At 43.8% G+C, this 12722-nt stretch overlaps 1 protein-coding gene and 1 long non-coding RNA gene across 6 annotated transcripts in view; one reads left to right on the plus strand and one right to left on the minus strand.

The window, feature by feature from the left end:
* The window catches only part of LOC133220402 (uncharacterized), a 158598-nt gene extending 155958 nt beyond the window's left edge, over window positions 1–2640 (minus strand). Inside the window, exons 1-2 of the long non-coding RNA XR_009727711.1 lie at window positions 2401–2640; window positions 830–1877 (exon numbers count right to left, since the gene is read on the minus strand). This is a non-coding gene — a long non-coding RNA (uncharacterized LOC133220402). The remainder of the gene's footprint in view (window positions 1–829; window positions 1878–2400) is intronic.
* Window positions 1–7881, plus strand: part of FLI1 (Fli-1 proto-oncogene, ETS transcription factor) — a 78951-nt gene extending 71070 nt beyond the window's left edge. For all 5 annotated transcript variants that reach the window (XM_061368444.1, XM_061368445.1, XM_061368446.1 and 2 more), the window contains 3 exons: window positions 3089–3151; window positions 4418–4465; window positions 5425–7881. In XM_061368444.1, coding sequence (XP_061224428.1) covers window positions 3089–3151; window positions 4418–4465; window positions 5425–5954 — 641 coding nt within the window. In that variant the 3' untranslated portion in view covers window positions 5955–7881. The remainder of the gene's footprint in view (window positions 1–3088; window positions 3152–4417; window positions 4466–5424) is intronic.
* Window positions 7882–12722: the final 4841 nt, after the last annotated feature.

Raw genomic sequence — 12722 nt, forward strand, 5'->3', positions numbered from 1 at the left:
GACAGCTGCAGAACGACATTTCTTGAAAGCATCTATGATTTATTTTCTGCTCTTTAATTCCATTTTGTATTGAGCGCACATTTGTCATAGGACTCTTGTTCCACTGGGCCTTTCAAGTCTAAAACAGACTTGGGGACCTGATCCTTAGCTGGGATAAATTTACCCTTAACTCCACTGTAGCTATTTGCTGCTTTACACCAGAAGAGGACCTCAGCACAGAGCTTCTTAATTGAATTTCCAAGTTTTGGTGTAAAATCCAAGTGGGTTTAATGACAGATAAGACTCACCCTGTCACTGACTGTCTGGCTGGAGTTCTGTAGGATCCTTTTGAGTCACTGAGTGTCAGGTCTTGGGAATGATGCTGTTTTTGCAGGAACTTGAGTCTCTGGATAGGTTCCCTGGCTCTGCCTTTTCCATTTTGTCTTAGACATGTTCAGCTTTAGAGTCTGGGCCTGGAAGCTGGGCGGGCTGCTGTGGTTCTTTCACATTGCACAGATTTGTGTGAAAACAAAACCAAAAAAGCTCAGTGCAGTTGGACTTTGTTTTTTTGAGAGGGAAACAAAGAGTTGGAAACTCACAGTAGCTGATTGCACACATTCAATAGCTGTGCCTGTATTGCTAACTATCGTGTTTAATGATGCTTAGCTAAGCCTCATCCTAACCGTGTGCTGGGCTGCATCCACAGCAGTGTGAGCAGCAAGTGAAGCTGTTGGAGCGTGTCCAGAGGAGGCAACGGAGATGCTCCAAGGGCTGGAGAAGCTCTGCTCTGGAGCCAGGCTGAAAGAACTGGGCTGGTTCAGCTTGGAGAAGAGAAGGCCTAAGGAGAGACCTTAGGGCAGCTGGAGAACCAGTCTGGATCCTGTAACACCCAAGCAGCCGTAGCAATATATGCCTGATCAGCACAACTGATTGTAATAATGCCACTTGCTGCTAAAAAACCCTCAGGAGATGCATTTTACACACTTTCTGTGACACTGTGAGCAAAGCAAGCTCCTCCCCTGGGACAAAATTTCTCCATCTGGAGGAGGAGGAGGATCATCTGTCCAGATGATGGCCTATTTGTTTGCTCAAAACATGCTGATGCATCTGAATCAACCAGCCCATTTGTAGCAGTGGATTCACTTTGGTCAGTTATCTGACACAAAAAGTCAGAGAAAATGGAAAATTTTCCATGAGTGCTGCTACTTTTTGGAAAGGATTTTTTTCCCCCCTAATTTGAATTTTTCTGTTTGAAAATTAATTGCCACCTTTCTTTTTAACAGGATCACCATGTGAGTGATATTTCCATTAGAATTACCCAATGGCAAAGCTCTTTCTCACTGAGCTAATCAAAATGTACCTTAGCATCTTCATCAGTGGCAATTTCTGAAGATTTGCCTTTCTTTCAATGCAGAACTCTTATGGCCTTTTTCCAAATATTTCCCCAAACATTGCTCTAACATCTCCAGTTGTAATACTTCGGAAGGATATCCCAGGGGAGAAATGAAAGTCGGAGACTGGCTGCACAGAGGACATGGGAAAAGCCGGTGGTTACTTCAGACCTCATCCCTGCCCTCCTCCTTTCTGACAGAGCAGCAGCCCAAGCTCTGTGTGCACTCAAATTTGGGATTTGCATGATGGGTTTCCAGCAAGGAAAATGCAAACAGCATCTTATTTATAACAACTGCTGAGGACTGAGCTTGGGGATAAATTCCCCAGCAGCACCCAGCTGCAAGCCCCTTTCCATGGGAGCAGGGATAGGGCTCATTCTGGAGACAGCAGGGCTGGGGCTGCCCATTTCCCTCCTTCAGAGATGTCCCACTGTGGTCTTTGTCCCGGGCTGGAACTGGAGCGGTTTGTTTTTCAGGCTGATCTATTTGCAGCGGGATTTGTGGTTTCTGTTAAAAAAAAAAAAAAAAGAAAAACAGAAAAAAAAAAAAAAAAAGAGAAGAAACCAAAGGAGTAAAATAAAAATAAAACCAGGCAGATTCCACGAGCTCCATGTTCCCCCATTCCCCTCTCTTCCCTCCTCCTCCTTCTCTCCCTCTCTTCCCCTCCCCTTCCCTCTCCTGGCTCTGTTTTCCTTTTCATGCCAATAACTAGAAGGCTGTAATTTCAAAGCTGCAGCGGCTTTCCCAGCGCCGGGAGGAATGTTCAAGTGCCTGGGATGTTTCTGCAGGGAGCTGCGCAGCCCTGCTGCGCTCTGCAGCCCAGCGAACTGGAGCACAAGGCAGTGCTCAGCCCTTCCCAGCAGCACGGGCAGAGGAGCATTAGGATTGTCACTCCAGAGGATGCTTTATCCTCTTTCCTTAAAATAGCCTCCTCGTTGTGCATGTCAAGTGTTTGGGTTTTAAAGTTGCCATTTATTTTCTGGAAATAGGTTCATCTCAGCCTCCTTTTCTGCCCATGGTCTTCTGTCACCTTGGCATAAGTGAAAGGGTGGCCCCTTTTGGATGGGATGAGTTGCACACTAAACTCCACTGAGTGCAGTGGCTCTACTCCATGATCAGGTGTGTCAGGCTCAGGCATCATGCAAAAAAGCTCGTCCCAGACAGAAATGATATGAAAGGAGGAACAGACAGTAATGTTAAAGGATTTTATAGAAATGGCTGTGATGTTCTCAACAAGATGTTTGATTTGATAAACCCAAAAGTTTTTGTGTAAAAATTTTTTAATTAAATCAGTTGATTCATTTTTAATTAGATTAATTAAAACAAGAATTTGCATTTCCAAAAAGAATTACTGAAAAAGTTCAAACGTGGAAGAAGGTCAGAGTTTATACATTTAAAAAATCCAAGTTTCTGTTCAAACCATGGGTGTAAACACAATGGAAGGTCAGTTGAAATAAAAGACTGAAGTCGCTAAAGGGATTACATACTGTTTTCCTTGCCTCACCTGCATATTTTCATTTTACAGTGAAATCTTTAATTTCCAGTCAAATCTCTTCATTTTGTAATGCAATTTCAGAAATATCAGCTGTTGAGACTGGAAAACTTTTCTCATCCCAGTTGCTTTTATTCCCATTCAATGTATCTTGTACTTGCCTTGTTCTCTGTTCATTCCTCCTCCCCAGTTCTAGTACATATAAGATCTTTCTCTGTTTTTACAGGCCCTCCTGTTGCAGGGACACAAAATGTGAATAAGACAACAGAACAGCAGCGGCCCCAGCCAGGTAAGTGTTGATTTTGTCCTGCTGCATTTGCTAGGTAGTTGGATTTGTACTACACCAAGTGAATACATGTGTCAAGCAGCACAGCATGAACAGCAGAACCTGACAGGGAAGTCTCGGAACAATGAGTCAACAGCAACCAAACTGTTTCTATTTTCCTGCGTTGTCCTTCCCCATTCAAAAGAAACATCCTTGTTTCAGCTGAGTCACGTGCAGTGCCCAGCATGAGCTGCATCTCCTTTGAAGCACCCCAACGTGCTGCGCTATAGGTGGGGAAGCAGTCAGGGGCACGGAGCTGCTGATGCTGCACTGGTGGAATGTGTGCTCTTTACCTCCTCACCTCAGCCACAGGGATGGTCAGTGGAAGTGTCTCCAAACAGAATCAACAGGGCTTCCCCTGCGTCAAAGAAAACCAAATAAGAAAAGCGAACCCTGTTGGGCAGCAAGCAGTGGTGTTTCCTGCCGGTTTCCCAAGGGGCCTTTGAAAAGCTAAATACCACCTTCTCTGCTTTGCACAGCTGCTTTCTATCCCTTCTTTTTTCTTAGGGGGTTGGTTCTTTTGGCATCGATTCAATCCACGAGCAAATGCTATAGATCCAAATCACCAAACCCAGAGAGGAGCAAAGGAGAAGTGTAGAGATTAGGGCTGAGGAGGCCCCTGAAAAAGGGAAAGAATTCATTCCTAATAAATGCATTGTGGGGTTTCAAGAAACACTCAGCCTCGTTGGAGCCAGTGATCAAAATTGTGTTACTCCCATCTGTCTAATGCCCTGTTTGCTTCGGTAAGGGGGAGTCGGGTGAGCGTTGCATTCCCTCATTTCAGAGGGAAGCAAGCTCAACTGCTAACAAGTGAATTTGCAAATCTCATCTGCTGTCCAGCTCTTTTTATTAGAAGAAATATATTTGCTCCTGATTTGTCACTGTTCTACTATCCCACGCTTCTTTTTTTTCACGTTTCATGTTTTCTAGCTGAGACATAAGTGTAGGGTATGTCCAAAGAGATTACAGACTTTGAAAGCAGGCATGTCTGAAAGCGGTGCCAGAAACACTGTGCCATTTGGGTTTCCATAAATAATTAGTGGTTGTTTGCTAAAAAAGAAAGAAGGAACAACATCAGGTTTTGTTCCAGGCCCTAGGAGGAGAGACAGCAAGAGTAAAGAAAGAAAATGAACATTTGAACTGGTTTGCAGAATAAGCAATAATGGACTGTTTTTTTCTTTTGGATAAATCAGTTTTTAAAATATCTTTTACTGGGTCTTCTTTTTTTAGATCCCTATCAAATCCTGGGGCCCACTAGTAGCCGTCTTGCCAATCCAGGTGAGTTCACCTTTACATTTCAGACCACCACAATCAAACGGGTTAGCTACTGGATGAGTAGCTGTTGTTCTCTACCACCAGGGTAGTCATGAGAGACATTGACCATAGCAGCTGTGCTCTCATGAGTGCTTTTGCAAACCTTCTTATAGAAAAGTCAGGAAAGCAGTGGAACATCATCTTTGTCAGGACAAAATCACCAACCTGAATGTTCTTACCCAAAACTAGCATTCTCTGAGGAGAGTTTTATGGGGGACTTCAATGCTGGTCTCTCAGATTTGAAGTACAGGTTAGTTTTTTCACAGTCTGCTATGGATTAGCAGAGTGAAAGGCACAAAACGCCTCTGAAAGTCACCATGTAATAACTGTCCCTAGAATGTCATCCACAGAAAACTGACTTTAGGGAGTGAGACCTGGAGTGAATGTTGCTTGTACTAAAGAAACTTGTACATGTTGAATGCTGGTAAGGAAACTTCCTCACGTGGCTCTTTACTATGAGTATAACCACACCAAATAAAACCAGGAGTCACTTAGTCTGGGGGAGAAATAGTCTTATGTTACTCAGATCACCAACTGGAAAGAAAACTGTAGGCATCCAAAATAAAATCCATGGAAAACAGTAAGAAATCAAAGAGTTGGAGTATACTGTGTTAACTGCTCTGTGAAGAGCTTTGCAGAGCAGTATGCTTGGGAAAAAGCCTGTTTATGAATAGCCCCAAGATTTTAAGGCCAAAGGCAACCATTATGAAATCTAATCTGACCTCAAACTCATGAACAGAACAAAGGGTTGACTAACTTGTTTGCTGGGAACAGTTTATCCATTCCTACTTAGGGCTTTCTAAAGCTTGAAGGACCAGTTCCCAGTAAAGATCGAGATAGTCCTTCTGTTTCCTGCCTTTGTCTTTGCTTTTAAGCAGGAAACACAATGTCATTTCCTTTCCTTTTTGGCTTGCTTCTCGCAGGGAGCGGGCAGATCCAACTGTGGCAGTTCCTTCTGGAGTTGCTGTCGGACAGTTCCAACGCCAGCTGTATCACGTGGGAAGGGACCAATGGGGAATTCAAGATGACGGACCCTGATGAAGTGGCACGGCGCTGGGGAGAACGCAAAAGCAAGCCCAACATGAATTATGACAAGCTGAGCCGAGCCCTCCGATACTACTATGATAAGAACATTATGACCAAAGTGCATGGCAAAAGGTATGCTTACAAATTTGACTTTCATGGCATTGCCCAGGCTCTTCAGCCTCATCCCACTGAATCATCGATGTACAAGTATCCATCAGATCTCTCCTACATGCCGTCTTACCATGCCCATCAGCAGAAGGTGAACTTTGTACCCCCGCACCCCTCTTCTATGCCTGTCACATCATCCAGTTTCTTTGGAGCAGCTTCACCTTATTGGACCTCCCCTGCAGGAAGCATTTACCCAAACCCCAATGTCCCTCGCCATCCCAATGCCCATGTATCACCACACTTGGGCAGCTATTACTAGATGCTTTTATCTTCAAGTGGCCTTTATCAGTCTGGTTGGACCTTTTCTTTACTTCTGGGATTTTTATGTGTTTTTGGGGGACCCTTAATGGAATATTGTGGCCTTTCTGGGGAAGAATTTAAACTGGATATTGGTTATTCCTGGACCAAACCTTTTACTTTTGTAACTTTGCCTCTTGTGTCTTGAACTGAGAGATGGATGCTTCTTCGGGCCAGTACTCTGCATTTTCTTTGGTTTTTAATGCTTATGTCCTCTGTATAAATTGACTATGAAGATTGTTTGCCATTACCTGGAGCGATTATTAGCTTTTTGATGTGAGAAGTTTTTCAGGATTCAAAGGCTTTTGACGAGACATAGATCCAAGTGTGGGTCATAGGAAAAGATGACTACATGGGGGTTTTTCTCACTGTGGAGAGGGTAGGACACTTGACCATTCAGTGGAGGACATTGGGCTGCAGGGGACCGCAACTGGAATCTTAGCTTTAAGGCAGATGAGGATGTTCACCCAACTGGAAATGAAATATATATATATTCGTATATATATATGTACATGTATATTTTAAGAAGTAAAGGGCATTGAAGGAACTTTTCTAGAGTGTACAACTTCATTAGACTGTGTATTAACTCCAGAAACAGCCTCAACCAGAACAAAAAGTAACCTAATGTCAAGCACAGACATTCCTTGAAAGCAAAAGTGAAGGAAAAGAAATGACAGCAGGCCCCTGAGCTCTGCCAGAGCCTTAGGGATCGCTACAAGCTACCGATTCGCGAACGCTGTGCGTTTGTCAGACCGTCATCCAAAGGGTCAACAAATCAGAAGGCAAATTACTGTATAAATTATGCAGAGTTATTTTTTTTTCCCTATATCTCACAGTTTTAAAAGGAAGAGTAAATAAAACGAGTTGACCTCGGTCACAAATGCAGGTTTGTTGTTTTTTTTTGTTACTATCAGCTCAGTTGTTTGTGGGTTGGTTTTGTTTTTGTTTTAATGTAATTTGTACATCTTTTCAATCTGTACATTTGGGCTGGAGCTTTGTACTTTTTGCTAAAAAAAAATAATAGAAAAGAAAAATTAAGACAGGAGTAATGTATCTGTTGGGGAGAGCCTTGGTCCTGCAATTGGATCCATAATGATCCCCAAAGTAGCCAGAAACCTTCCAGATTTCCCCAGGTCTGTCTAGATGAGAGTTTGTTCTTGCATTAGCCTGTCTGCAAATTAACTCCACTTAGTTTGCATTGAAGCTGATTGAAAGTATATAGCAGCAACTGTTTAAGTACTTTGGATGATTTTGCACCAAAATCTTGAACTTTGGAAAGATCTTCACCACTTCATCGATAAAATTATCCAATATTTCTCCTAACATCTTTTGGAAAACTCTCACCAGGGCTTTTTGTTTCCAGTTTAAACATTCAAAACCTCTCAGGCATCTCTAATTTTGCACATGTTAATTCGATGATCCACAAACGGCCATAAAGAGAAGAGTAAACCACAAGCATTTGTGTTTTAGAACAGATGTCTACAGGGGGGGTGAGACTTCCATGTACAACCTATTAGCTCACTTGTATTAACTGGCAAGCAATTAACAGGATCACAAATATCTAGTCTAGACATAACCTCTGGGACTCTGTGTGGGTGCAAGATTTGGTCCATGTGCATCTGATTGCAGGACGGGAGCCTCAAACCAGAACGTTATAGTCTGCTCATAACTTTAAACAGAAGCACTGATGCCATTATTTAACAGAATGGAAAAATCAGATCGAGCTAATCAGTTTAGGTCTTAGTGCTTTCGGGGTGTTTATAAGTAACATTACTGCAATAATCGCAAAATCTAAGTATGAAGAAATTACCCATTGAAATGGGGCTTTTGCTACTATATATATGCAATGTACTTTTTGGATATTAAAATATATATAATTTTGCAAGCTATCTTGGTGTTTTGTTTTTTTAAAGAACTGTATTAAGTGTTACAATGAAACTGTTGTATGAAGAGGATGATGTAAAAAAAAATGTGACAAAATAAATGGTGGTTTTCTTCTCTAAGGCATCATATTGTCCCACTCTCTCCCTCCCTTCTCATACCTGCAGATAAAGCATTGCCTCTAAATTAAACTGAGCTAAGAAGGAAAGCAAAGCAGTTTCATAGTAGTGGCAATCCATCCTTATCACTATGAAACAATATCAACCTCTTAGTCCAGAAAATCCATGTCTCTGGAGCTGGTGTTTGTCAGACCAAATTCAGTTATTGAAGTGTCTAAATCCAAAACTCAGCTCTATCTTTTGTCCATGGAGAGAGAGAGAGGGAGAGACACAAAGTGGTAGAGCAGCCAAAGCTCGAGGAGGTGAAGTGTCTTGCACAAGGACAGTGGCAGGCCCCCGCGATGGGGTCACAGCACTGTGTTGAGAGTCATGACTGCCCCAACAGACATCTCCATCTCTTTGCTCTTTAGAGTGCTCAAGAAGCCATTGACGCAAGGTAGATATGCAATGCTGAATGTCTTACCAGCCTGCCTGCTCATGTTTCTCACCTATCCCCAAACCTCAGGGAAAGCCAGTGCTCCAAAGCATTCCTGAGATGGGGTAAGAGGCTGCACAAACAAGCACTGCCAAGGAATCTTCTGATTGTGTATAAAGGTCAAGCAAAGGCACTTCCTGTAGTTTTGCAGACGCACGGTGGTCCTGAGAGATAGCTTGATCTTTCTGCCGATTTGATAAACCCTTAGAAACACGTAACTGCACAAGCACACCATTTCCTTCCTCCACACACAACCTTTTGTTGCTTGGTTTCTAGTACAATAGCTTTCGCTGGCTTGATTAGCAAGCCTGGGCTCTGAAAAAGAGTGATGTGAGTGTGTTCAACCACCACAGAGCTGTTCCCTTTGTGTACTCAGCCATAGTTGCTCAATTTAGTCATTAGAGCGAGTGGTTTTTTGCTTATCACTATTGTTTTTACTATAGTGCTATCCAGATTTCATTCTGGCTATGCATCACCAGTAATATCAACTGGTTTATTTGAACACGGTGTGCCTGCCCGGTTGCCAGGAATAGGAACATCTGAGGACTGGGGTTGCATAGACACGGTGAAAGGCAGAATCTGCAGGTTATCAGAGTGCAAAGATGTATTTGTAGGCAAAACTTGGCCAGCAGGATCCTTGGTGAAAAGGCTTGAAAACAACCAGCGATTTGAGAAGTGTCCTTTCCCAACTTGCAGCACCTCAAAGGAGCCCAGACTGAGGTGAAAGGTGATCAGCAGCATCCATAGCACAGGTCCTTTCTGTTTCCTTTCAATGCTTCTCTTCAGGGTACTTGGTGGTATTAATCTTTGTTAGGATTTCCTAATATTCAGCTTTAGATAGAGATCGCTGCACACAGCAGGCTGCATTCCCATGGAATAAAGAGATCTTGAAGCAAAGAGATCTCACACCAGTGTGCAGATAGCCTCAGACTGGTGAGGCACTTCGAGGCACCTTTTAGCTCTTTCATAAGATCTTATTATTCCATTCCTCAGGTAAAGGACAAGTAATAACACACAGATGAGAGCAGCACACCTCTACCATGATAGCAGCCTGACTTTGCCATCTTTGAAGCTTTAGGAGTGATAACAGCGGCATCTCCCCTCACAACTCACATTTCTGGGACACGCTGAGAGAAAACAAACAAGGAATCTGATGGTATTAATGCTACTTCTTGCTTTTCCCAGGAGGAGCAGGCAGATGGAACTCAAATATTTCAGGCTTAAGTCAGAAAAGTTACCAAACAGATGGCTGGGATCACATGGTTGTGAGCTGTGAGTCAACAAGGATGGCAGAAAACCTTCCCTGCATTCAAGTTCAGAATTCAAACCTCACCGGGAAGCTCAGCTCTCATTGAAATCAGTGGTAATTTAGCTATTAATTTCTAGTGATTGAGTATTCAGCCAGTATTTATGTTCTCCTCCCCAAGCTCAAACAGGGAATGGGATCTAGCTTAAATATGCCAATCGAGAATGAGCTTTACATTTCACCTCCTATAAACAGATATTTCCTATAATCCCTGGATGCCAGAACCCATCCTCTAGCACCTTAACTGCTTTTATATACCTAAGACTTGTACCCAGAAGGTGAATTTCCAAACAGCTGCAGATATCCAACATGCATCTAATGCAAGGGAGAGGGATTTCCCCATGCAAGGACCTTCCCATTAGTGAAGAGGTGGAAGCATTTCTCATACTGCTGCCCAATAAGCATACTCCAGAACTAATGGGATGTCAACCACATGGGACATTTGCCATAAATTCTGTTGGTGCAAATATTTGACGTGAAACTGGACTTGTCTAGTAATACCTCATGTTATTCTTACCATTCACAATGAGAGTAAATGACTATGCCTGAGGCTTTGTATTAAATATATGTTTAATTACAGATGAACCCAGCTGCTCTTTCCCACCCCTACCACCAGCAGAAAAGAGCCATTGGTCTGTAAATTCCAGGTTAAAGGAGCCAGATTTGCTTTGTTGCCCTATTGCAATAATAGCTATTTACTTGCTGCTTTGCTGGGCAGATAGAGTATTTTTAATGACCTTTGAGAAATGAGTTTGTTTGACTTCAGCCTGCTCTCCAACAAAGGATGTTCTCCCACATCAAACTCAGCGTCCCTACATTTGGTGTTAATTAGAGCTGTAAGGGGGCTGGGGTTTATAAATTCACTTCAAAGAGCCTATTTGTATACTTTTGCACGATACCTAGCATAACATCCATGTTACGATTTGCATCTGTAAAAGCAGAACTCGCTGCAAATGAAACTCAGACTTTCCCATCCTATTAGAAAAGAATTAGGAGACAACTAGGGTCACAGAAAGAATTCCACACAACACATCATTTACCTTGTGTGTTCTGATTTGTTTCATCTAGAGAGGTAGAAATCCCTGCACGTGTAATGGGGCACTGTGCAAGCAGGTGTGATGGTGATAGTGATTGTTTACACCTGAACAGACCCTTCAATCAGTATAAATGTTTACACCTGAACAGACCCTTCAATCAGTATAAATGTTTACACCTGAAAAGACCCTTCAATCAGTATAAAGAGCTGCAGCAGATAAGGAGGAAGGTTTTTAGGGGAGGCTCTCTTAGAGTGGGAGGTTTAGGTGTGCCTTGCTTAGGAGCAGTAGAAAAGGATGGGGGTAGGTTATTTTCTATTTCAAGTTGTATTGCTGAAGGAGGAAGAATGACCCAGGGCCTCTAGAGTTTTGATGTGCAGTTATTTCAACACAAGAGCTTGCTTCTTCCTTTCCAGGAACTGCTTCAAACTTGTTATTTACTTTGGCTTTTTGTGAGCTTGCTGTCTCCTGGAGCTGTAAAGTCTGATGCTGGAGCTACTTTAACTTCCCTGCTGCTGCAAAGCCTGATGTGCAAGCCAAAGGAGTCTCGTCTGCTACAGGCTGGTGTAGTCACGTCACACCACAAGTGGGGATGAGCAGCTCCTCCAGCCCTTGGGGAGCACAAGGTGGGTTTTCTAAGCGTCTCTGTGTGGCTGTTGGTTGTTCTCTGGCTGTTGGAAGGTGATACCTGCATTAACCTGAACCCTTCACTCTTAGGTTTTCTGTCACCCCCAAGGCCTGTAGGGCTGATGTACCATAGTGTTAAGCTGAAACAAGTGAGAGGTGGAGGTTTTTGTAGAGGGTAAGAAACTTTTGGGGAGGAAGGGGGGTGTGTGTGTGCTCCAGCTGCCTGTGTGGGAACCTCACAAGGCTCTGGGCTGCAGTCCCTCCTCTCAGTGTTTTGGAGGAGCATGGATCAGGGGGCTCTGGATTTGTTGGTAAAGCTCCTGGGATAGGAGCACAAAGGTATGGATGTGATTTGGGCTTCTAGATCTTGTCCAGCGATAAAATGGGTCTACAGCAGTGAATCCTTTGTGTGTCTGTAGGCTCGGTAATGTATCAGGAACACTTCCAAATCCAAGGGGAGCTTCAGCTGAGCAGACGCCTTTTGGGCGCTGTTGCAAAACTAACACAGAGCTGGAGCTCTCAGCTTTCCCTAGGTGGCCTGTGTGGCTGCTTTGGTTAATGCTGGGGAAACTGAGGCTCAAAGCAGAGAGTGATGACTTGCTTGAAGCTACAGGAGGGTTGCATATGGAGGACAGGTCTCCCCAGACCCAGCCTTGCTGTTCCTAACTCTCCCCACCTAACTGCAGGCTCTGCTGAGGGTGCTTTAGATGTTTACAGCCCCCAACCCTCCACTTCCACATCACCTCTGAATTCACTGCAGCGAGTTTCAGTCTCCCAACACTTGTGTGAAGTGGCTAAATATATCCAGCCAGCGGAGCTCATGCCAAAAGCGAGTCACTAAATGCATTAAACTTCGTGTAATAAAACAAGGAACAGCCCCAATAAATCCTGGCGCTGCGCTTTCAAGACTGCTATAGCTTGCCCTGTTAACTTCGCCGCTCTACCAAGGGGTGCTGCGTGTGTGGAGCTGGAGCTGTGCAGCTCATGTGGCGGTAAGGGCTGCCATCCAGCGGCAGCAAGGCAGAAGACACTCTATGGGATCCCTCGCATCCCCCCGACAGCACCCCTGCGTGGTCTCTAGCATCCTAACCCCCCTCGGGAGTGGGTTGTCCTAATAGAATAACGCAGTGACTTTGTCCCTGCAGAGCTCGCTTGGGATGCGGTCACCCGGGAGGGCAAGGGCTTTAATGCTTCCCATGCTTAAGTGTGGCTAAAATGAGTTGCAAAGTGTGATTTGTCTCATTTCCAGCCTCTCGTTGCTTGTCCACATCCCTGCAGCAGGGAGAAT

The sequence above is a fragment of the Neopsephotus bourkii genome, unplaced genomic scaffold (assembly GCF_033783945.1).
Source record: "Neopsephotus bourkii isolate Nb327-2 ecotype Australia unplaced genomic scaffold, CSIRO-AGI_Nbou_v1 NB_1433, whole genome shotgun sequence".
Classification (NCBI taxonomy): domain Eukaryota; kingdom Metazoa; phylum Chordata; class Aves; order Psittaciformes; family Psittacidae; genus Neopsephotus; species Neopsephotus bourkii.